The sequence below is a fragment of the Oncorhynchus mykiss genome, chromosome 5 (genome assembly GCF_057628025.1).
Source record: "Oncorhynchus mykiss isolate SJ-2025 chromosome 5, ASM5762802v1, whole genome shotgun sequence".
Classification (NCBI taxonomy): Eukaryota; Metazoa; Chordata; class Actinopteri; order Salmoniformes; family Salmonidae; genus Oncorhynchus; species Oncorhynchus mykiss.
The window spans coordinates 24,781,760-24,806,038 of record NC_143026.1 but is presented as its reverse complement, the minus strand read 5'-3'; the positions used below and the strand labels follow the sequence as shown (position 1 = coordinate 24,806,038).

At 42.2% G+C, this 24,279-nt stretch overlaps 1 protein-coding gene across 4 annotated transcripts in view; it reads left to right on the top strand.

The window, feature by feature from the left end:
* Positions 1-5,841: 5,841 nt before the first annotated feature.
* Positions 5,842-24,279, top strand: part of LOC110523477 (microtubule-associated serine/threonine-protein kinase 3) — a 174,235-nt gene continuing 155,797 nt past the window's right edge. For all 4 annotated transcript variants that reach the window (XM_090234258.1, XM_036977104.2, XM_036977102.2 and 1 more), the window contains exon 1: positions 5,842-6,331. In XM_090234258.1, coding sequence (XP_090090384.1) covers positions 6,095-6,331 — 237 coding nt within the window. In that variant the 5' untranslated portion in view covers positions 5,842-6,094. The remainder of the gene's footprint in view (positions 6,332-24,279) is intronic.

The following is a 24,279-nucleotide window of genomic DNA, read 5'->3' as shown; positions in this document are numbered from 1 at the left end:
CAGATCTGTGCCTCGACACAATCCTGTCTCGGAGCTCTATGGACAATTCCTTCGACCTCATGGCTTGGTTTTTGCTCTGACGTGCACTGTCAACTGTGGGACCTTATATACTGTTGAAGTCGGAAGTTAACATACACCTTAGCCAAATACATATAAACTCAGTTTTTCACAATTCCTGACATTTAATCCTAGTAAAGATTCCCTGTTTTAAGTCAGTTAGGATCACCACTTTATTTTAAGAATGTGAAATGTCAGAATAATAGTAGAGAGTTTGATTTGTTTCAGTTTTTATTTATTTCATCACATTCCCAGTGGGTCAGAAGTTTACATACACTCAATTAGTATTTGGCAGCATTGCCTTTAAATTGTTTAACTTGGGTCAAACGCTTTGGATAGCCTTCCATAAGCTTCCCACAATAAGTTGGGTGAATTTTGGCCCACTTCTCCTGTCAGAGCTGGTGTAACTGAGTCAGGTTTGTAGGCCTCCTTGCTCACACACACTTTTTCAGTTCTGCCCACCCATTTTCTATAAGATTGAGGTCTTTGTGATGGCCACTCCAATACCATGACTTTGTTGTCCTTAAGCCATTTTGCCACAACTTTGGAAGTTTGCTTGGGGTCATTGTCCATTTGGAAGACCCATTTGCGACCAAGCTTTAAGTTCCTGCCTGATGTCTTGAGATTCTGCTTCAATATATCCACATAATTTTCCTACCTCATGATTCCATCTATTTTGTGAAGTGCACCAGTTCCACCTGCAGCAAAGCCCTCCCACAACATGATGCTGCCACCCCCGTGCTTCACGGTTGGAATGGTGTTCTTCTGCCTTTTTCCTCCAAACATAACGATGGTCATTATGGGCAAACAGTTCTATTTTTGTTTCATCAGACCAGAGGACATTTCTCCAAAAAGTACGATCTTTGTCCCCATGTGCAGTTGCAAACCGTAGTCTGGCTTTTTTATGGCAGTTTTGGAGCAGTGCTGAGCGGTCTTTCAGGTTATGTCGATATAGGACTCATTTTACTTTGGATATAGATACTTTGTACCTGTTTCCTCCAGCATCTTCACAAGGTCCTTTGCACTTTGCACTTTTCACACCAAAGTACGTTCATCTCTAGGAGACAGAACGCGTCTCCTTCCTGAACTGTATGACAGCTTTGTGGTCCCATGGTGTTTAAACCTGCATACTATTGTTTGTACAGATGAATGTGGTACGTTCAGGCATTTGGAAATTGCTCCCAAGGATGAACCAGAAGTGTGGAGTGTCTACAATTTATTTTCTGAGGTCTTGGCTGATTTCTTTTGATTTTCCCATGATGTCAAGTAAAGAGGCACTGAGTTTGAAGGTAGGCCTTAAAATACATCCACAGGTTCACCTCCAATTGACTCAAATGATGTCAATTAGCCCATCAGAAGCTTCTAAAGCCATGACATAATTTTCTGGAATTTTCCAAGCTGTTTAAATGCACAGTCAACTTAGTGTATGTAAACTTCTGACCCACTGGAATTGTGATACAGTGAATTATAAGTGAAATAATCTGTCTGTAAACAATTATTGGAAGAATGACTTGTGTCTTGCACAAAGTTGAGTAGTTGAAAAGCAAGTTTTATTAACGCCATTAAGACTTCAATGTCCAATCCATTGAATTAATGTTTAATGTTTATTTAATATTTTCTAAGGACATGATATTCAGGAGATTTTGCCCTTTTAATTTATTTAAAAACATATATATATTTTTTTTGAATTTTACCCCTTTTTCGTAGTATCCAATTGTTGTAGTAGCTACTATCTTGTCTCATCGCTACAACTCCCGTACGGGCTCGGGAGAGACGAAGGTTGAAAGTCAACCAACTGCCGCTGCTTCTTTATCACAGCGCACATCCAACCCGGAAGCCAGCCGCACCAATGCGCCGGAGGTAACACCGTGCACCTGGCCACCAAGGCCCAGCCCGCTACAGGAGTCGCTGGTGTGCGATGAGACAAGGACACCCCTACCGACCAAGCCTCCCTAACCCGGGCGACGCTAGGCCAATTGTGAGTCGCCCCACGGACCTCCCGGTCGCGGGCGGTTACGACAGAGCCTGGGCGCGAACCCAGGGACTCTGATGGGACAGCTGGCGCTGCAGTACAGCGCCCTTAACCACTGCGCCACCCGGGAGGCCCCTGTTTTAATTTATTTTAAGCTGTGGGGAGAAAGGCCTCTTCCCTCGAGAGTGTTTTTTGCTAGATAAAGGAAGTGGTTCTTGCAGCTGACTCCCTTTCTGCAGTGTTGGCCTCTGACTAGCATCCACCAGCATATCCTTCAGAAGCACGTTCTGAAACACAGCTTTTCCTGCGATGTTTGCAGAGGTAAGTATTCTCTGACGTTCTCACTAACTGCTACACTGAAAGAAGTGTGTTGGTGACACTATAATCTTTTGTAATTTGCGTTTAATTTAGCTGATAGTCCTTGCACATCCAACAGCACATGTGTTACACATAGGTTTATCAGCATTGGAGACAAGGACTATAGCAAGTACAGTACTTTGCTTCCTGTGGGGCATAATGCAACAACAAGCACTTTCCATGCCTGATGGTCCTTGGCAACATTTTCTGCTTTCCACCAATATAAGCCCATGGCCTTCAATCTTTTGTGGTTAAATCAGAACTAGTGGTTAAAGTTTAAAGGACACCAAAACCATGATGTCCTGTCTAATTTTGTAATGGCCAATTGACAGCAGTATTCCATTCAGAAACCAGATCATACAGACCTAGCATTACCTTAATATATAACTTACAAATGTCTGAGGTGATCACATCAGAGCCAGAGCAAAGTAGCAGTCGAGGATAAATTATCACACTTGAGGATGAAGTTCCTAACAGAAATAAAGCATGGAAAATATACAATACCTAAAATAAGAAATTGCATTTTATTCACACCAACTGACATAACTGTAACTCTCAACTCAATAGAGTTGATCGTATTTTTTTTGCACAGCTAATACAAGCAAAAACAGTAGAACAGTAAAAACAGTATCACAAAATAAAATACAAAACATCCATAAAAGCATTGATGATCGAGGGTCTCTGTACATACTAGCGTCAAGTGCTAACCAGAACAGTATTGTCCTCACTAAAGTGACTGTGAGAGGAAACTACTAGACTATTGAGACGCAGCCACAGTATGTGTCCTCAAGGTGAGGAGGTGTTGAAGGTCCCCCCGAGGGGAGGGGAAGAGGGTGAAGTCAGACAAAGATGAAGACGCCGCTCGGTTTCAGTAGTAACAGCAAACACAATAAGTCGAGCTCCGGGTGCTTACGCAGGTACGAGGCATGTTCTGCCTTCAACTCCTCCTGTAACACACAGATCAGGTCAGTTTGGAAACTTATTGGTTAGTGGTTTAAGTGTAAGGGGCTAGGTGAGAGTAGGAGGTAATGGTAGGGTATAGGGAAAGACAAATATGTCACATTTCAGTCCAGGAACTTGGAGTGCATCTGCATGTCCTCCTCTCACACCAGACACCTCTTCTCAAACACTTGCTTATCATCCCTCACCTCTGACACACAACCATGTAAATAGGGAGAACATTCCTAATAGTGTGTGTGTGTGTGTGTGTGTGTGTGTGTGTGTGTGTGTGTGTGTGTGCGTGTGTGCGTGTGTGCGTGCGTGCGTGCGTGTATTTGAGGCAGGAGCAGTAGGAGCATCATGTTGATGGGAGAGCCCACCTGCACTCAGTTGGCCACGTACCTAAACAGAAACAGGTTATGAAATCACACAAGTTACAAGTGCAAACCAGAAGATCTATGTTAAATAGACACTACTTGTCCCTATTACCCACACTGTATTTTGCACATATTCTATTGGTTGACACTACCCCCTAGTGGACAACATGATAGCACAAATGTCAACAAGCAGACCATTGAGCATTGCACCATAACACCATATTCAATATGACAAATAATAAAAGCATTTCTCCCTAACTTTCCTCTGAAAAGGGGATCACAGGTAAATGTAAAAAATAACAAGATTACAAGAGATGTTGAATGATACAATAGTTTCAATAAACACAACAACATTAATTTAAAAAAATGTGTCCTCTAAAAACTCAATATCATTGAGTTATCATCATTGCTAAGCACAAAAAGGTGTAGGACATTACAAGCCGTGGCAGTATCTTTGCCTCAGCAGTGTAAGTGTTCGCCTGCAGAAATGATTAGCATGTAAACTGGAAAATTGTATTAGGCTCTGTGCACTTTCCACATAAGAAGATATTTGGTAATGTAGCAGACAGGCAGTTTAGCAAGCCATAGTCATGGTGAACTTCAGACTTCAGACAATGTGCAGCGCACTGTATGGTGTTGTTAAAATCAGCTTATGCTCGGGGCTAAGAGACCAGACTAGGAAGGAACACAACACAGTGTAGCTAGCCTGGAATCCAAATTGAATTCAATAGTGAAACTATAGCGAAACAAACAGTGGTTTCCGTTAGGATCCCAATCTAAAGGGTAGCAAACATGGTGATTCAAATGAGTTGGATTAGTGCGCGGGGGGGGCTCCACAGGGGTGCACATTTTGTTCTGGCCCAGCACTAACACACCAAATTCCTCTTCTCATGGTCTAAGACTAAGTTGATTGTTTGAAATGTGCTTAAGTGCTGGGCTGGAACAACATATTGCCGACCTCAGTAGGTCTCAAGGACTGGAATTGGAAAGCCTATAAACAGTTGCCTTATTTGGTGATGTCATAGCTGAATCACCTTTGGACCAGTACATCAAGTAAATAAGAGAGGTCTCTATAGTACAACTGCAAATCAACTAAATTGGTATTCAGAACTAGTCTGGTCTGGCAAACAGTTGTAGTGTACAACTGTGGAACAGGGACTGAGAGAAGATAGAAAACAGACACATGCAGAGGGTAGATGACAGGTTTTAAAGCAGTGTTTCCCCATCTCTTGCGTACCAGGAACTTGTAAACTATGACTTAATTTGGGGTCAGCATTTGGTAGGTACCAGTCCCGGTTTTCAACCCTCCAGAGATTGAGATTGGACCTCTTCTTTAGAATAAGGTTTTTCAGTATTGGGGGCTTGGTGATTTGTATGGTATTTGCATAAACAAAACAGGTAGGACAGGACGGATACAGTTTCCCAGAGAGAGTTCTGTCAAAGGCTAATGACTACACCCAAATAACAGCATGTTTACCCACTTCTAGAGGCCCTGGAGCTGGTTGCATCCATCTTGTGTAAAGATTGAAAATCATGATTGCGGCAACAAGTCCTGGACATCACACATTATTACTCAATACCTCGAATTAATCAGACCCCAGTTTTTCAGTTGTTTATCACTATTTCAAACGATCCCAGTGCCCTATTCTCCTCACCAGTGTATGTGTGTGTGGGTAGCACTTAAGAGCCATCTAATTCATTTTAGTATGTGAGTCAGAAATCAGAAACAAAACACATCAGCAAACAAAGTGATAAAGTAGTTTAGCAAACAATAATAATGGGATAAAAAAGCATTGAACAATCTAAACGAAAAGCACACCCAACACAGGCCTGAGAGACTGGGGGGAGCTGGAAGTAGAAACAGCATGTGGTGGAGTTGAAAGTAGAAACCCATTGAAGGTGCACTTTCTCCCAGTCCCATAACATATCAAGGTTGAGACCCTTGGGAGAGGTCATAATAGGCCCTACAGAGTGGTCAGGTACTACCCTTGCAAGAACGGACTGCTGCTAAAATGTGGCCAAGTTCATGTCTGCGTGTCAACAGGAGCAAAACTCACAAAAGTCTATTTCATTTGATTGAGTATTACACATCGGGGCCAATGCAAGAGGCGCACAGCGGGCCAGTTCCCATGTTTTGGTAGGCGGAGTTATGAAATGAATCCAATTCCAGGCGCTTTTTGCCAGACAGATTGCACTCAGCCAACGATGAGACAGACGGCTGTGTCGTAGCCCCTGGACCTCACTGAATGGAACTTTCCAACGGTGTCCGTGCAACACCGTGCATTCAATCCTCAACATGACTTCAAAGGACAGGTGTGCAGGTAGACATTAGCCTACGCGGTGACTTTGACATGCTGGCGTGATAGGTGTCTGTAGACTACATTTAAACATTATGGAGGAACAACACTTGTTTGGAAACGACAGCGGGAGCCAGTCCTCTTCAGGGTCTGAAACCTTGTCAGAGGGAGAAGGCATACAAGAAGAGCACCAAAATGACGATGATTTCAACGGCCAACACGCTTCAGACTTCGAAACTATAAAAGCAGAAGGGAAAGAAGAAAATAGTGTGGCAGACGACGAGGTGGAAACGGGGAAGAAAGAATATGGGGAAGAAGGAGACGACGAAATGGTAAAGAGTGCGAACGTGTAATTTATCCATTAAACGTTTAAATTAGCCTATATAATGTCAATGGTTTTGGGTGAAGTGGCTTGAAGGGCAAGAGAGTGTGTGTGTGCGTGCCTGCCTGCCCTCGCAATTGATAACCATGCCTTGCTGCGTATGTGCACTGATGTGGGAAATACGAAATCAAGTTGCTTAATATTCTGCTAAAATATTATTTAGACTACAGAGGGATCTACATTACATGACCAAAAGTATGTGGACACCTGCTTGTCGAACATCTCATTACAAATTCATGGGCATTAATATGGAGCTAGTCCCCCTTTGCTGCTATAACAGCATCCATTCTTCTGGGAAGGCTTTCCACTCACTACATGTTGGAACATCACTGCGGGGACTTGCTTCCATTCATCCACAAGAACATTAGTGAGGTTGGGCACTGATGTTGGGCGATTAGGCTGGCTTGCAGTCTCAGTTCCAATTCTTCCCAAGAAGTTTGATGGGGTTGAGGTCAGGGCTCTGTGCAGGCCAGTCAAGTTCTTTCACATCGATCTTAAACCATTTTTGTATGAACTTCGCTTTGTGCACTGGGCTATTGTCATGCTGAAACAGGAAAGGGCCTAACCCAAACTGTTGCCACAAAGTTGGAAGCACAGACTCATCTAGAATGTCATTGTATGCTGTAGTGTTAATATTTCCCTTCACTGGAGCTAAGGGCCTAGCCCGAACCATGAAAATCAGCCCCAGACCATTATTCATCCTCCACCAAACGTTACAGTGGCACTATGCATTCGTGCAGGTAGTGTTCTCCTGGCATCCGCCAAACCAGACTGCCAGATGGTGAAGCGTGGTTCATCACTCCAGAGCAGTGATTCCCAACATTTTTTGGTTACTGTACCACCAACTGAGTTTTGCTCTGCCTGAAGTACCCCTTCATGTGCATTTTACTAGTAGACCTATAGTCTCATTAGTCTTCCCAAGTACCCCCTGTGAATAGGCCAAGTATTCCCAGGGGTCCTTGTACCCCTGGTTGGGAACCACTGCTCCAGAGTCCAATGGCAATGAGCTTTACACCACTCCAGCCAACGCTTGGTGTTGCACATGGTGATCTTAGGCTTGTGTGCCGCTGGTTGGACATGGAAATCCATTTCATGAAGCTCCCAACAAACAGTTTATTGTGCTTACTTTGCTTCCAGAGGCAGCTTGGAACTAGGGAGTGAGTGTTGCAACTGAGCACAGACAATTTTTAGACACGGTCCCATTCTGTGAGTTTGTGGCCTAGCACTTACAATTGACCGGCGCAGCTCTAGAAAGGCAGATATTTGACGAACTGACTTGTTGGAAAGGAGGCATCCTATGACGGTGCCATGTTGAAGGTCACTGAGCTCTTCAGTAAGGCCATTCTACTGCCAATGTTTGTCTATGGAGATTGGATGGCTGTGTGCTTGATTTTTAGCGACAGGAGTGGCTGAAATAGCCAAATCCACTAATTTGAAGGGGTGTCCACCTACTTTTGGCCATTTAGTGTCTCATTTTACGTTTATGCCGAGCTGTCCACAGTTGTCATTTTAAATTATTTTTTTGATTAGTGATACTCCCAGTAGCCTTATAGTGACACAGTAGGCTGATTGATTCATATGGTTAGCTGTCAGGGGGATATTGGAAGTCCCCAAGACAATTAGTTAGGGCAAATTGATCTCTCGCCAGTTCCTGGTGTGTTGTGTGATAACAAAGGCTACTTCATGTTTCAGTCTTTTTTTCATAGCAACCTGCAAAGCATCCCTAATGATTACTGTATATGACATGGCTCAGCTTTGGGAAAAATGTCAGCATGAAGTCGGCTGGGGATATGGACTATGTACTGAAAGGACAATTCATATTCACAACACGGAGATTCTTCCATTCAATTCTGCTCACTCGCCAGCCATGCTCAATACGCAATATGCACAAGGTCCTCAACAGCTGAGCAATATGCAATAGCCTACATTCTGAATATCCACTGCTTTGCTTTGTTGTCGTAGAGAGAAGTTATTGTTTGACGTTCCCAGGTTATCCTTTGGTGTTGGGTAAATATATCCAGGCTTTGTCGAAGGGAAGAGCACCCCCTGAGACTTTAAACATAAATCTGTAGCCTTGTGTGTGTGAGTGCTAAGGTTGGGACGATACTCATTAGTATAATGTTAAGAAAACAAAACACAAGGTGGATTAAACTTCTTTAAGAAAACAGCCCAAATGTTGGAAACATTTATTTATTTTCCATGCAATATTTTATATACACCTCAGGTTATTAAATATTACGATACTGGTATTGTCCCGGCACTAGTGTGTATGAAAAATAAGCCCTCTCTATATATTGATTGACAACCATTAGGTAAGAGTTAGACATTAAACTCCTAAGATGTGCATTGTTTGAGGAAATAGAAAATACTCTTTGCCTGAGGCTTGCCTGGCAATGATGCTACTGAGAACGAAGTGAATTAGGCAGACAAATCTCTTTTAAATAGCTTAATTGGATTGCCTTCCCAGTTCAGACTGGTTTCACTGGTTCTGATCAGCTCAATTGGTTTAGAGTTTAACCTTGCTGATCTAACCAGGGGGTGTGTTCAGGATCTGCAACATTTTAAACACTTGTCTGAGTCACCATTCACTCATTGGCTGGACAAAACTACTGTTGAATTCCAAATCGATCCTTAACCCCACCACTTAAGGGTTAAGTACTCCTGTAGATCTGAAATGACTGGATAGGTTTAAGCAATATGGCAAAATTTACACCCTGCCAATTGTAACGCAAGGTAAAGCCAATGTTGCTTAAACATATGATCCTTAAAGATCTACAGGATAGGTAGTGTAGGAGATGGGATTAGATTTTGAATATTGCATATAAGTCACCTCTAAAACCCATCTTTTGCTGCTCAGACCTCCGATCAAACAGGTGTAGGTGGAAATGGCCCCTAAGCGCTGATTCAGGGTCAGTTATATTTTTTCCCTGCCTAATGTCTAAGGCTTATATTGGGAGTAGGGTAGTCTGATAGTAGATCTGTATTTAAGGGTGACTCCTACCCAGAGCTAATTCAACTCGTCAATGCACCTTTACCCCTCTAAATCTGTCAGGTGACCACCGTTGGGGACATAGCCTAACCTCTAACCCCTGATCTGTGACTTACGTCATACCCTTAAGGGGGTTAAAGAGGGAAAGGCTTCTGGGAAGAGTGGCTTATGTGTCATCTCCTCCGGCTGGTTTTGTGTTGGACTGAGGGCCTCTATTCAAACGGAACACATGCTCTAGCGGTGTTTATGCACTCTTTGTTTACTAACAACTGCTCACGCATGCACACACACACACACACACACACACACATACTTCTTATTCTAAAAATGGGTAGCATCTATCGGAGTCTTAACTGGTAGTAGCAGGTTTTTACAGTACCCCAAAATCATTATTTTATTTGGGGAAAAGACTACTGAATGACAAAGGAAACACAAACTTTAATTGGACTCTGTGTTTATATCAGTCCAGCTGCATCTTCTTAGCAGGACTGTCTCTGTCTACACTTACCTCATGTAAACTGCGCCTGGTGGTCCGGCCAGATATGGCTACAGTAATGGATGTTTGGCATATAAGGAAAGGTCCAGGAAAAAGGAGGCTACTGTGTTGGAAAGAGTCCTGGTCAAGAAAACCCACTTCTCATTTGGAAGGAGATGTTTTGATTTGATTAAATATGGGCGGACTTGGCAGACCTTGTAGTCAGTCACAACAGGAATACTGGAATGGGAATAAAACTGATCCCGGACCTCTGCAATTATAGCGCAGACTATTTCACACAATGTCCTAAAATGAAGTGAAGGATTTGAAACATCTTGGTGGGATGATTGAGAAAAGGATGCTTTTACCTTTTGAATTTCAATACCAGATGAGCACAGTGTTAGTCAACTCTATCACAATGCCATCTGAAAGTATCCTCCTTTCAACACTAGTACTGAAATGTTTTCCGGGTGTTTACAACAGCCATGTTTTTTTCATGTCTGTTGGCTCGTTCCAGATCAGAACAGCTTGTTTTCTGCTCCTCAATCCCCCTGTATGCCTGATTTCCCTTGTGTGAGAGAAATGGACTACGTGTTGATTCTTATTTGTACACTAATCATGTTGTGGTTTTTCCTTTTGGGATTCTAATGAGTTGTGAAAGGTTAAGGAGAGGAGTGTAGCCCATCACACAGCTCTTTCCAAGTCCATCATTTTTCTCCAATCTGTCGCACTTCCAAGTGATTGTAATATTCAAGTAATGAATTGACAATGAGAGACTGGACCCAGTTTCAGAATATTCACCATGTTGTATTGAGGCTAGGAACAGCAAGTGTTTTACATCATCCAAGGTGTGCCTGATTTGTTATTCCATTGCCTTATATGTCTTATGTAATGGTCTGGGGGGTTGAACTGCATTCTTTTCTTGAATTTCACCATAAACACATGTCCTTTAAGGAAGAAACTGAGGGAAAGAGGATCAAATTGCAGGATTTAGCTTTTCTTTCACCCTAGAGATAAAGCTTAAAATGTGTTGTGTACAGAACACCAAGTTAATAATCCTTCTCACTCTCTCTCTCTCCCACTGTACATCATCAGTCCCAATTGTATCCATTTCCCCCCAAACACTGATGAACTCCTTGTTGTGATGTCATTACTGCCTGCCTGTAATTACCCAGCCCGTTGTTTTAGCAGCTAGCCAGTCGGGGCTGTCCATAAGGCACATCCAGTGTCAGTGAATGGTTAAGAGGATTAACTGTCAATCTATTTAAGAACGCCTCTGGCTCTCTATGGTGGGGGGTGATGTCATTACAGGATGGAACTTTAATTTCTGCCTTTTCATCCAATCCAACACTGGTCCAGTTCTAGTCCACACTACAGTCCTCACACACCTCACACACTGCAATGGCAGACTTTTAAAGTGATATTACAGAGGGACGGTATTAGACTATCAAAGATCATGGCCCTAAGGCGGAATTGGACCATAGGTGATTTACCTTCTTCTGAAGGTTTTAAGGTAAGACCACACTATTAATAGAACATGTATTATCTCCAATAATACATGTATAATATTGTACCTCTCTGGGTAAGACACTATATATTGGATCGGTTGGTTCCGACAGGAGTGTTTTGGTTGGTGGCTAGTGGTGCTTCTCAAGCCCTTGTTTTGTGTGGGCTGTGGGCTCTAGCTGTGTTTTTACTGTCTACAGTACACTACAGCAGTTGAATTTTAATCTGCTGCTGGGGTCTACCTAGATGTTGGCGCTTTTTGAATTATTTATGCCTTGTTATGTAATCGCAGCTTGATATCCACATTCAATTTGATGGTCTGTTAAAAGATCTGTCTAACTTAGTTTTTCAACCTACCTGGGTAAAGAGAATTTCAGATGTGTATCTGTCTGTTCTCTTTCATTCTCTTTATCATGTGGGTGTTGGTGTTGGATTGAGGCATGATATATATTATAAACTTGGTAGTTCGGGCCCTGAATGCTGATTATCTGAAAACATTTTATTTTTATGGCTCTAATTATGTTGGTAACCAGTTTATAATAGCAGTAAGGCACCTCAGGGGTTTGTGGTATATGGCCAATATACCATGACTAAGGGCTGTATCCAGGCACGCCGCGTCGAGTCATGCTTAAGGACAGCCCTTAGCTATGGTATAATGACCATATACCACACCCCTTCATCCCTTATTGCTTAATAAAAAAATTTAATAAATCCAAGATGGACTATAACTTGTTTTCCCCTCATCCTATGGTTTCGTTCAATCTAAAGTCAGATGTGACGATTACCACAACAGAAGTCTTGTCATACAAAACAAAGTTAATGATTCGTCGTCCTCAGGCAAAGAATAGAGGTAATAAAAGTGCCAGCTAGAAGAAGGTTTCCAGTCATACTGTAGCTTGCTAGCATTTGAGGACACTTGTTTTGCCTGAAGTCCTATCATTCATATGACTTTACCCATTTATTTAGAACATATGCTGCTTCCTTTATTAACCTGCACCAACAGAAGTAGCTAGCCAAGTTTGCCAGACTATCAATATTTGTTTTAACGACAGTATACAAACACTCGTTAAAGCCTTTGTCCAGACAGCAAAGTCAAGAGTGAGCTGAATAGAACTGGTAGGCTAATTAATGAAGGGATACCGGTGGAGACGTACATAAGGCCTTGTCCTGGGAAACATGTCCGGGTCACTACATGATAAGTGATGTCAGTTTGTAACTGTATAGGCCTGTGCAGTGAGAATGTACTGTTGACGTCGAGTTAAGCTCTGTGGGCCTTCTGCAGTCACATTTTACTTAGTTTTTCCTGTCCCTCACTATATTTAGTATTCACCGTCTTTGTTAGGATAATTTATTTCTAAGTAAGTAGAAGGTCATGATGTAATGGCTATTACCGGCATAGGCCTATATCCAAGTATCACATAGGCTATTGTAGCTATCTATTTTAAAAGTTTAAACATACAAAACTGACACATTTCGGGGTCTGACTCCTAGGTCGGTATTGATGTTACATATATCTTAAATAGCGTCTTGGGGCTACTGAAGCCAGTTTGGATAGGAATACGAACCCTATAGGAAAAGGTCTGTTTCTGTTCAGCATTAGATAATGTCAACACAGGAATCTGAATCCCCATTGAGAAGGAGAAGGGTGTAAGGGTTCAACGCCTGCTGAAGATCTTACTAGAGAGGACATGGAGTTCCACTGTCAATGCACCAGAGGTTACAAAGTGAACAGGGGGCCATTTGGAAGTGGAACCTCTCTTGAGGATTCCTATTGCCCAAAGGGACATTGGTTTTGTGTGACTTGAACTTATGCGTGTTGATGTTGTTTTTCAGACCAAACCTCTCTGACCTCTTAGGAGGGTGTGTCTCTTTTGCTCTCTCCTGTGTGTGTGTGTGTGTGTGCTTCAGCAAATAGTGGAATGGGGTGAGAGTTGAGGCAGACAGATGTTGGGTGATAAGGTCGTGAGGAACGTGGTGTGTTGTGCTGGAGACCCTGAGAAAAGAGGTCTGAATATCCTCCTCACTACTACCAGCGGGACTGTGTGGACTCCCAGGTGGTTGAGGAAGGGAGATGTACTGGAGTTGTATTCTTTATTACTAGGTTATTAATACCATATGACTGAACTGTTGCACATACACTAAGTACACACTGTGTGTGGAAGTCTTGAATGTATAGTTCACTCAACTCTTTTAGTGTTTTTGTTTATTAATCCACCAAAAAATGTGCATGTCAGCATTCAAGTTTTTCAAGATATAGCACTTTCAGCACAGAGCAATAACTGTGAATTATCTGTGTATAGTGTCAGATTATTATTTTTTTTTTTTACCTTGATGCTAGTTTTGTGACAGTAGCATTGAATTTACAGCACCAGTCAAAAGTTTGAACAGCTACTCATTAAAGGGTTTTTCTTTATTTTTACTATTTTCTACATTGTAGAATAATAGTGAAGACACACTATGAAATAACACATGAAATCATGTAGTAACCCAAAAAGTGTTAAACAAATCAGAATATATTTTAGATTCTTCAAAGTAGCCACCGTTTGCCTTTGATAGCTTTGCACACTTTTGGCATTCTCTCAACCAGCTTCATGAGGAATGCTTTTCCAACACTCTTGAAGGAGTTCCCACATGTGCCGAGTACTTGTTGGCTTCTTTTTAGTGACGCACCGATATAACATTTTTGGCCGATTCCAATATGTTCCTTGACCAAAAAAAACAATACCGATATTTAACATTTTTAAGCATTCTAGTACAGTTATAGTTAACACACACACACATGGACGCAGCGGTCTAAGGCACTGCATCTCAGTGCAAGAGGCGTCACTACAGTCCCTGGTTCGAATCCAGGCTGTATCAAATCCGGACGTGATTTGGAGTCCATTAGGGCGGCGCACAATTGACCCAGCGTTGTCCGGGTTTGGCCGGGGTAGGCCGTCACCTGTAAATAATAATTTGTTCTTAACTGACTTGCCTTGTTAAGTAAAGTTTACACACACCACACTGACCAAAAAGTTATTTTGTTGGCATATGTCCCCATTTATCAGGAAAAACATAATCAAAACCTATTTCTTTCACTTAATTGCTGTGCTGTTTCGTTGTTCAGTTGTTTCATTCTCAACCAGGATTTCTATGGAACGCCATTTGGGTCTTTGCGTGTCAAAAAAGATACATGTCAAATAACACTATTTGATGTGTCGAAAAACACCATTTGACCAACCAGGACCTGAATATGACACATCACAATTTTTCAATTTTTATTTCACCTTTATTTAACCAGGTAGGCTAGTTGAGACAAGTTCTCATTTGCAACTGCAACCTGGCCAAGATAAAGCAAAGCAGTTCAACACATACAACAACACAGAGTTATACATGGAATAAACAAAACATACAGTCAACAATACAGTTAAGTCTATATACAGCATGTGCAAATGAGGTAGGATAAGAGAGGTAAGGCAATAAATAGGCCATGGTGGCGAAGTAATTACAATATAGCAATTAAACACTAGAATGGTAGAATGTGCAAAAGATGAATGTGCAAGTAGAGCTACTGGGGTGCGAAGGAGCAAGATAAATAAATAAATACAGTATGGGGATGAGGTAGTTGGAAGGGCTATTTACAGAAGGGCTATGTACAGGTGTAGTGATCTGTGAGCTGCTCTGACAGCTGGTGCTTAAAGCTAGTGAGGTAGATCTGAGTCTCCAGCTTCAGGGATTTTTGCAGTTCATTCCAGTCCTTGGCAGCAGAGAACTGGAGGGAGAGGCGGCCAAAGGAGGAATTGGCTTTGTGGTTGACTAATAAGATATACCTGCTAGAGCGCGTGCTACAGGTGGGCGCTGCTATGGTGACCAATGAGCTGAGATAAGGTGGGGCTTTACCTAGCAGAGAATTGTAGATGACCAGGAGCCAGTGGGTTTGACGACGAGTATGAAGCGAGGGCCAGCCAACGAGAGCGTGCAGGTCGCAGTGGTGGGTAGTATATTTGGCTTTGGTGACAAAACGGATGGCACTGTGATAGACTGCATTCAATTTGTTGAGTAGAGTGCTGGAGGCTATTTTATAAATGACATCGCCGAAGTCGAGGATAGGTAGGATGGTCACTTTTACGAGGGTATGTTTGGCAGCATGGGTGAAGGGTGCTTTGCTGCGAAATAGCAAGCTGATTCTAGATTTAGTTTAGGATTGGAGATGTTTAATGTGAGTCTGGAAGGAGAGTTTACAGTCTAACCAGACACCTAGGTATTTGTAGTTGTCCACTAATTCTAAGTCAGAACCGTCCAGAGTAGTGATGCTGGACGGGCAGGCAGGTGCGGGCAGCGATCGGTTGAAGAGCATGGATTTAGTTTTACTTGCATTTAAGAGCAGTTGGAGGCCACGGAAGGAGAGTTGTATGGCATTGAAGCTCGTCTGGAGGTTTGTTAAGTGTCCAAAAGAAGGGCCAGATGTATACAGAATGGTGTCGTCTGTGTAGAGGTGGATCAAAGAATCACCAGCAGCAAGAGCGACATCATTGATGTATACAGGGAAGAGTCGGCCTGAGAATTGAACCCTGTGGCACACCCATAGACTGTCAGAGATCCGGACAACAGGCCCTCTGATTTGACACACTGAACTCCATCAGAGAAGTAGTGAACCAGGCGAGGCAATCATTTGAGAATAATAATTTAACTTGTTTATAAAAATGTTTACGTAGTTATTACACCATCACTCGTATTTCATGTCACAACGATTCATTGATACGCATACTATGATGCTGGTAAAGTTGTCTTGCGCACCTACAGTGCTAGTCATGACGAAAGCTAGCTAGCTCATGGATGCTAACAATGTTCTTTCCCCAAAACATAGCAAAACGACAATCTGTTTCAGTAGATATAGTTAGTTAGCCAGCTAACTATATACACTGCTCAAAATAAAGGGAACACTTAAACAACACACTGTAACTCCAAGTCAATCACACTTCTGTGAAATCAAACTGTCCACTTAGGAAGCAACACTGATTGACAATAAATTCCACATGCTGTTGTGCAAATGGAATAGAAAACAGGTGGAAATTATAGGCAATTAGCAAGACACCCCCAATAAAGGAGTGGTTCTGCAGGTGGTGACCACAGACCACTTCTCAGTTCCTATGCTTCCTGGCTGATGTTTTGGTCACTTTTGAATGTTGGCGGTGCTTTCACTCTAGTGGTATCATGAAACGGAGTCTACAACCCACACAAGTGGCACAGTTAGTGCAGCTCATCCAGGATGGCACATCAATGCGAGCTGTAGGCAAGGTTTGCTGTGTCTGTCAGTGTAGTGTCCAGAGCATGGAGGCGCTACCAGGAGACAGGACAGTACATCAGGAGACGTGGAGGAGGCTGTAGGAGGGCAACAACCCAGCAGCAGATGTACATGTGTCTGCTCAAACGGTCAGAAACAGACTCCACGAGGGTGGTATGAGGGCCCGACGTCCACAGGTGGGGGTTGTGCTTACAGCCTAACACCGTGCAGGACGTTTGGCATTTGCCAGAGAACACCAAGATTGGCAAATTTGCCACTGGCGCCCTGTGCTCTTCACATATGAAAGCAGGTTCACACTGAGCAGATGTGACAGAGTCTGGAGACGCCGTGGAGAACGTTCTGCTGCCTGCAACATCCTCCAGGCAGTGGGTCAGTCATGGTGTGGGGTGGCATTTCTTTGGGGGGGCTGCACAGCCCTCCATGTGCTCGCCAGAGGTAGCCTGACTGCCATTAGGTACTGAGATGAGATCCTCAGACCCCTTGGAGACCATATGCTGGTGCGGTTGGCCCTGGGTTCCTCTTAATGCAAGACAATGTGGCTGGAGTGTGTCAGCAGTTCCTGCAAGAGGAAGGCATTGATGCTATGGACTGGCCTGCCCGTTCCCCAGACCTGAATCCAATTGAGCACATCTGGGACATCATGTCTCGCTCCATCCACCAACGCACCACAGACTGTCCAGGAGTTGGCGGATGCTTTAGTCCAGGTCTGGGAGGAGATCCCTCAGGAGACCATCCGCCACCTCATCAGGAGCATGCCCAGGCGTTGTAGGGAGGTCATACAGGCACATGGAGGCCACACACACTACTGAGCCTCATTTTGACTTGTTTTAAGGACATTACATCAAAGTTGGATCAGCCTGTAGTGTGGTTTTCCACTTTAATTTTGAGTGTGACTCCAAATCCAGACCTCCATGGGTTGATAAATGATCAATGGAAATCGAATTTTTGTGTGATTTTGTTGTCAGCACATTCAACTATGTAAAGAAAAAAGTATTTCATAAGAATATTTCATTCAGATCTAGGATGTGTTATTTTAGTGTCCCCTTTATTTTTTTTGAGCAGTGTAGATAGGGTTATTTTAGATGATACCTAATTCATAAAAGTTATTTGATTAACGGTGGTCGGACCCACCTATGTTAAGCTAGACACAATAAGTATTAGCCACGATAATGGACTTTGCGGTTAGCCTTCAAAATAAGTTTGTCATTAGCAGTAATGCAAATGAATACAGATAGTGGAATTGTGCCATAATTTAATAGATTTAATTTGTTGAAATCACACTGTATAGAATTGTATTGGGGTAGTACTTATTTCACTGTAAAGCTTTACCTATGGATTGTGGATCAATGACATGGGTTATCAGTTTACTCAGTGACACCCAGAGAACATTTGCTCCGTAGCTCTTATTGCGGGACAATGAAACAGCTGTGACCCTTTCAAAATCACTTATTCCACAACTGTACACAAGCACATGGGCTTCAGTGCGGGGTAAGAGTCCAAAAAGCTACTGCAGTTTGCCTTACCACTGACTCCTGGACATCAAGGGTAACCACTTATTACATGTCGGTTGCATGTCACTTCATTGAAGATTTTTCGATGTCTAGCTGTCTTCTGGACTGCTTTGAGTTCATCGACAGACACACCTCAGAGAACTTGGCAGAAGAACTGTCGAGTTCTCGACAACTACTGTGATTATTATTATTTGACCATGCTGGTCATTTATGAGCATTTGAACATTTTGGCCATGTTCTGTTATAATCTAAAACCCGGCACAGCCAGAAGAGGACTGGCCACCCCTCATAGCCTGGTTCCTCCCTAGGCTTCCTAGGTTTTGGCCTTTCTAGGGAGTTTTTCCTAGCCACCGTGCTTCTACACCTGCATTGCTTGCTGTTTTAGGCTGTGTCACTTTGAGATATCAGCTGATGTAAGAAGGGCTATATAAATACATTTGATTTGATTTGAGTGGCCAGAGAATGGCAAGTAGATGGAAAAGTGGTCTGTTGTGTTAGCGACAATGCAGCTAACATAACCAAAGCCATGAACATTTTAAAATGGACCCATCATCCATGTCTTGCCCACATAATCAACCTGATTGTAAGAGATGCTCTGAAGGTGAAAGCAGCTGTGGAATAGGAGGAGCACAGTAGGTGCTGAAAAACTAAAGTCTACACAACGCCAGTTGGGGATGCCTGAGCTGAGGCCTAAACAAGACTGCACTACAAGGTGGAATTCAACATGTTATATGCTGAAGCGGTTTCTTGAGTCACAGGATGCCATCATCTCTCCCCTGGCCATTGTCCATGCACCTGTTGATGCACTGACCCAAGAGGAATGGGAGGTGGTGGAGGAGGTGTGCCGAGTCCTGAAACCCTTTGAGCAGGTCACTGTGGAGATCAGTAGAGGTACAGTAAGCAGTTATTAATACATCATTATTTAATCCAGTATTATATATGTATATGAGCAGTAGATGAGAATGTAGTATCAGTAGACAAAACATGAACCTGAACTAATAAGCTACTGTTCTCTCTTTTCAGTTATGTAACAGCCTCAAAAATGATACTCCTGTGTAAGGGTCGGCAGCCAATTACAGCCAGCTGCCAGAGAGAAGCAAATGTAACCACAGAGTTGATGGGCACCCTATGTTGATCAATAGACAGAAAGTTCCACATTATGGAATATAATCACGCGCTCTCAGAAACCGCTGCACTTGAGCCAAGGTTTAAGAAGTTAGCCTTCAGTGATGCCAGAGCGATTGATGAGGCACTTCAAAGAATAACCTCAGCAGCAGGGAGGGACAGCCCCAGCAGTCAGCTGGCTCAGGCACCAGGGCAATAGGAAGAAGAGGGAGCAGAAGCACCAGCCGTAGTGCCACAAATATCTGTTGTTTGGATCCTGTTCGATGAGAGAGCAGCTGGTGATGCAGCGTGAAGGAATCCCTCAGCAGATGCTATAATGGAGGTCCGATCCTATTTGGAGGAGCCCCTCCAAAGAAGTGCAGATCCTCTGAGCTGGTGTCAGAACAAGACCCCTGTCTACCCATGGTTTACTAAAGTAATGACAGGGAGACTGTGTAGTGGCCACATCGGTTCCTTCTGAGGGTCTTCTCAAAAACGGGACAAAAAATGACTGGGAGAAGAAACCGCATCAGCCCCTCGAAAGGCAGCTTGCATTTCTGAATGCAAATCTCTCATAAAAGAGATATAATAATGGCAATAAAGAAGAGAGTAAAGAGGGACCCGTTTAATATTTTAAGTCGGATGCTGCAGTTTTGCACAGGTATTTTTCTTTGATATGCTGCAATATTCTATTATTATGTTGTTCAGATTGTATTTGTTTTGAATTGTTACATTTATATGCACTTTTTTATTTACATTAAAGTTTTACTTTAAATGCACATGTGTAATAGCATCCTCCTTTTTTACATTTATTTCAATTTGTGGGATACTGCAGTTTTGCAAATTGTTATTTTTCTTTATGGTGCAACATTCTATTATGCTGTTCAGATTGTATTCATTTTGAATGGTTAGATTTATATGCACTTTGTTAATATACATTAAAGTTATACTTTTAAATGCAAATGTTTAATAGCATTTAATAGCACTTTTTCATAACAAACCAATGCATTTTTAAATACATTGTGGTTAAGGTAGAGTATATCATTTAATTAGAATTGTTTTCACACCAATCATAGTCAAACTATCACAAACTGTTTGACTTGAAAAAATACAAAACATATTTTTTTCAAAGAGCCGTTTGGGACCCAAAAGAGACGGCTCTTTTTGGTGAGCCGGCTCACTGAAAAGAGCCGGGAATGCCCATCACTAATAGGATCCCCTAGGAAACACTTTTCAACACTTTAGTTCCTACCCTTAGTGCCCACTATTATATTCTAACTATAGAATTAGAATAGTCATTTATATTTCCATGATTCCAACAGTTTTGCTCTAATTCGCAAGTCAAATCGCAATTGCAACATTTGGTTAAAAATACAAATTTGTCCTAGATTATTTGCCCATATCGTGCAGCCCTATGTGGAAATTGTGGTGGCAGTGGTGTAAAAATACCTAAGTACTACTTGAGTTGTTTTTTTGTTTCTGTACTTTACTATTTTTATTTTGACAACTTTTACATTTACTTCACTACATTCCTAAAGAAAAGACTGTACTTTTTACTCCATACATTTTCCCTGACACCTAAAAGTACTTGTTACATTTTGAATGCTTAGCAGGACAGGACAATGGTCCAATTCACTCACTTGTCAAGAGAACATCCTGCTTCTGATCTGGAGGACTCACTAAACACACATGCTTTGTTTATAAATTATGTCTGGGTGTTGGAGTGTGCCCCCGGCTATCCGTAAATCAAAAAAAGAAAATGGTGCCATGCTTAATATAAGGAATTTGAAATGATTTAATATTTTACTTTTGATACTTAAGTATATTTAAAACCAAATGGTTTTAGACTTTTACTCAAGTAGTATTTTACTGGGTGACTCACTTTTACTTGAGTCATTTTCTATTAACGTGTATTTTACTTTTATTCAAGTATGACAATTGGGTACTTTTTCCACCACTGCAATTGAATGCAGGAAATGCAGAAATGAGTGTGCTGAAATTTGTTTTGGTTTAATTGAACAGTATAACACAATCAGAATGGAGAAAGACTCATTGAAATCACGTAGAATGTATATGTTGCCACCCTAGGATCACTCACTACTCATAAAGCACCCTAGGATCACTCACTACTCAAAGCAAATGTAGGACTTCATTATTCAAAAACAAACAAATACTGTCATACTGTCCATTTTTTTATTTAAATACAGAGATATAATAATTTGGCCATATCACCTAGCCTTACTACGTTATATACAGTGCCTTGCGAAAGTATTCGGCCCCTTGAACTTTGCGGCCTTTTGCCACATTTCAGGCTTCAAACAAAGATATAAAACTGTATTTTTTTTGTGAAGAATCAACAACAAGTGGGACACAATCATGAAGTGGAACGACATTTATTGGATATTTCAAACTTTTTTAACAAATCAAAAACGGAAAAATTGGGCGTGCAAAATTATTCAGCCCCCTTAAGTTAATACTTTGTAGCGCCACCTTTTGCTGCGATTACAGCTGTAAGTCGCTTGGGGTATGTCTCTATCAGTTTTGCATATCGAGAGACTGATTTTTTTCCCATTCCTCCTTGCAAAACAGCTCGAGCTCAGTGAGGTTGGATGGAGAGCATTTGTGAACAGCAGTTTTCAGTTCTTTCCACAGATTCTCGATTGGATTCAGGTCTGGACTTTGACTTGGCCATTCTAACACCTGGATATGTTTATTTTTGAACCATTCCATTGTAGATTTTGCTTTATGTTTTGGATCATTGTCTTGTTGGAAGACAAATCTCTGTCCCAGTCTCAGGTCTTTTGCAGACTCCATCAGGTTTTCTTCCAGAATGGTCCTGTATTTGGCTCCATCCATCTTCCCATCAATTTTAACCATCTTCCCTGTCCCTGCTGAAGAAAAGCAGGCCCAAACCATGATGCTGCCACCACCATGTTTGACAGTGGGGATGGTGTGTTCAGCTGTGTTGCTTTTACGCCAAACATAACGTTTTGCATTGTTGCCAAAAAGTTCCATTTTGGTTTCATCTGACCAGAGCACCTTCTTCCACATGTTTGGTGTGTCTCCCAGATGGCTTGTGGCAAACTTTAAACGACACTTTTTATGGATATCTTTAAGGAATGTCTTTCTTCTTGCCACTCTTCCATAAAGGCCAGATTTGTGCAATATACGACTGATTGTTGTCCTATGGACAGAGTCTCCCACCTCAGCTGTAGATCTCTGCAGTTCATCCAGAGTGATCATGGGCCTCTTGGCTGCATCTCTGATCAGTCTTCTCCTTGTATGAGCTGAAAGTTTAGAGGGACGGCCAGGTCTTGGTAGATTTGCAGTGGTCTGATACTCCTTCCATTTCAATATTATCGCTTGCACAGTGCTCCTTGGGATGTTTAAAGCTTGGGAAATCTTTTTGCATCCAAATCCGGCTTTAAACTTCTTCACAACAGTATCTCGGACCTGCCTGGTGTGTTCCTTGTTCTTCATGATGCTCTCTGCGCTTTTAACGGACCTCTGAGACTATCATGGTGCAGGTGCATTTATAGGGAGACTTGATTACACACAGGTGGATTGTATTTATCATCATTAGTCTTTTAGGTCAACATTGGATCATTCAGAGATCCTCACTGAACTTCTGGAGAGAGTTTGCTGCACTGAAAGTAAAGGGGCTGAATAATTTTGCACGCCCAATTTTTCAGTTTGATTTGTTAAAAAAGTTTGAAATATCCAATAAATGTCATTCCACTTCATGATTGTGTCCCACTTGTTGTTGATTCTTCACAAAAAAATACAGTTTTATATCTTTATGTTTGAAGCCTGAAATGTGGCAAAAGGTCGCAAAGTTCAAGGGGGCCGAATACTTTCGCAAGGCACTGTATGTATGTATGTATGTATGTATGCATGGCAGAGCGGAAAGCCCTGTTGAAGTCCTGAGGATGGGGGTTACACAGGGTTGTAACACAACACCATGGTAAACACCCCTCATTCCCAGAACCTCACCCCACTACAGGGGTCATAGACTCCAGGAGATTCTCCTATGACATATGACACGTTGTTGACACGTGTGTTCATCTATGCAGTTCCGTGTCACATATGAATGTGAGGGGCGACACTCCATAAGATAAGTTATATTTTAGGCAGGTCTTAAACATGGTGACTTTTCAGTCAACAAAGACCGAAGTCCTGCAGGTAGCCTCGGTTAGAGCGTTGGGTCGGTAACCGAAAGGTCGCTGGTTTGAATACCAGAGACAAGGTGGAAAATCTGTCGCTGTGTACTTGAGAAAGGCACTTACTCCCTGAGAGTGGGGTTGTTTGGATATGAAAAATTATTTCCATTACACTCTTGTGTATAACAGGACGAATATAAGCACCCCCCTAATAATAATATTGTTGCTATTATTGTTGTAAGGAGTTCAGTGCAGCGTGCAGTTTGACCTCTAGTGCCTTTACTGCCCTTTACAAGTCTGAGTTTCCTTGTGCTGGTAAGTAGGCGTTTATTAGCTTGCATTGTGTGAAGGTAAATAAAACGGATGAGCCTGCAGTCACCGCAATGCTAGTCATCCATTTATTTTCCTTGTCCTCTGTTCAACCCAAATGTCAGCCATTGTACTGGTGGGTTGATTCATGGCATGTTCCTACTTTGAGGCACCATATATTGGTGTATCTGTCTGAGTAGCTGTCCACTTTGTCTGTGTCTTAGACCCTGTGCCACAGGGAGTGTTATTTAAGTCCTAAGTCTGTCTGAAAACCTCACTAGGAATGTTAGATGAGGCTGCACTTTGTTTCCTTTACAACAGAGGTGATGTAATAATTGTTAGAATTGTCCTGAGCATTTTACTGCAGGATAATTATTGTGTGTGTGTGTAACTGCTCTTTTATATGCTGTGCAGGATAATTACTTTCTCTTTTGTTCCATGTGTGAAATGACTCTTTGGAGTGACTATTGATATGAGTGAAGTACTTTGACATGATCCAACTAATGAAGTGAGGGAGGGGCAAAATGAAAAGCTGTGGGGAGAGTAAGAATAAATAGTTT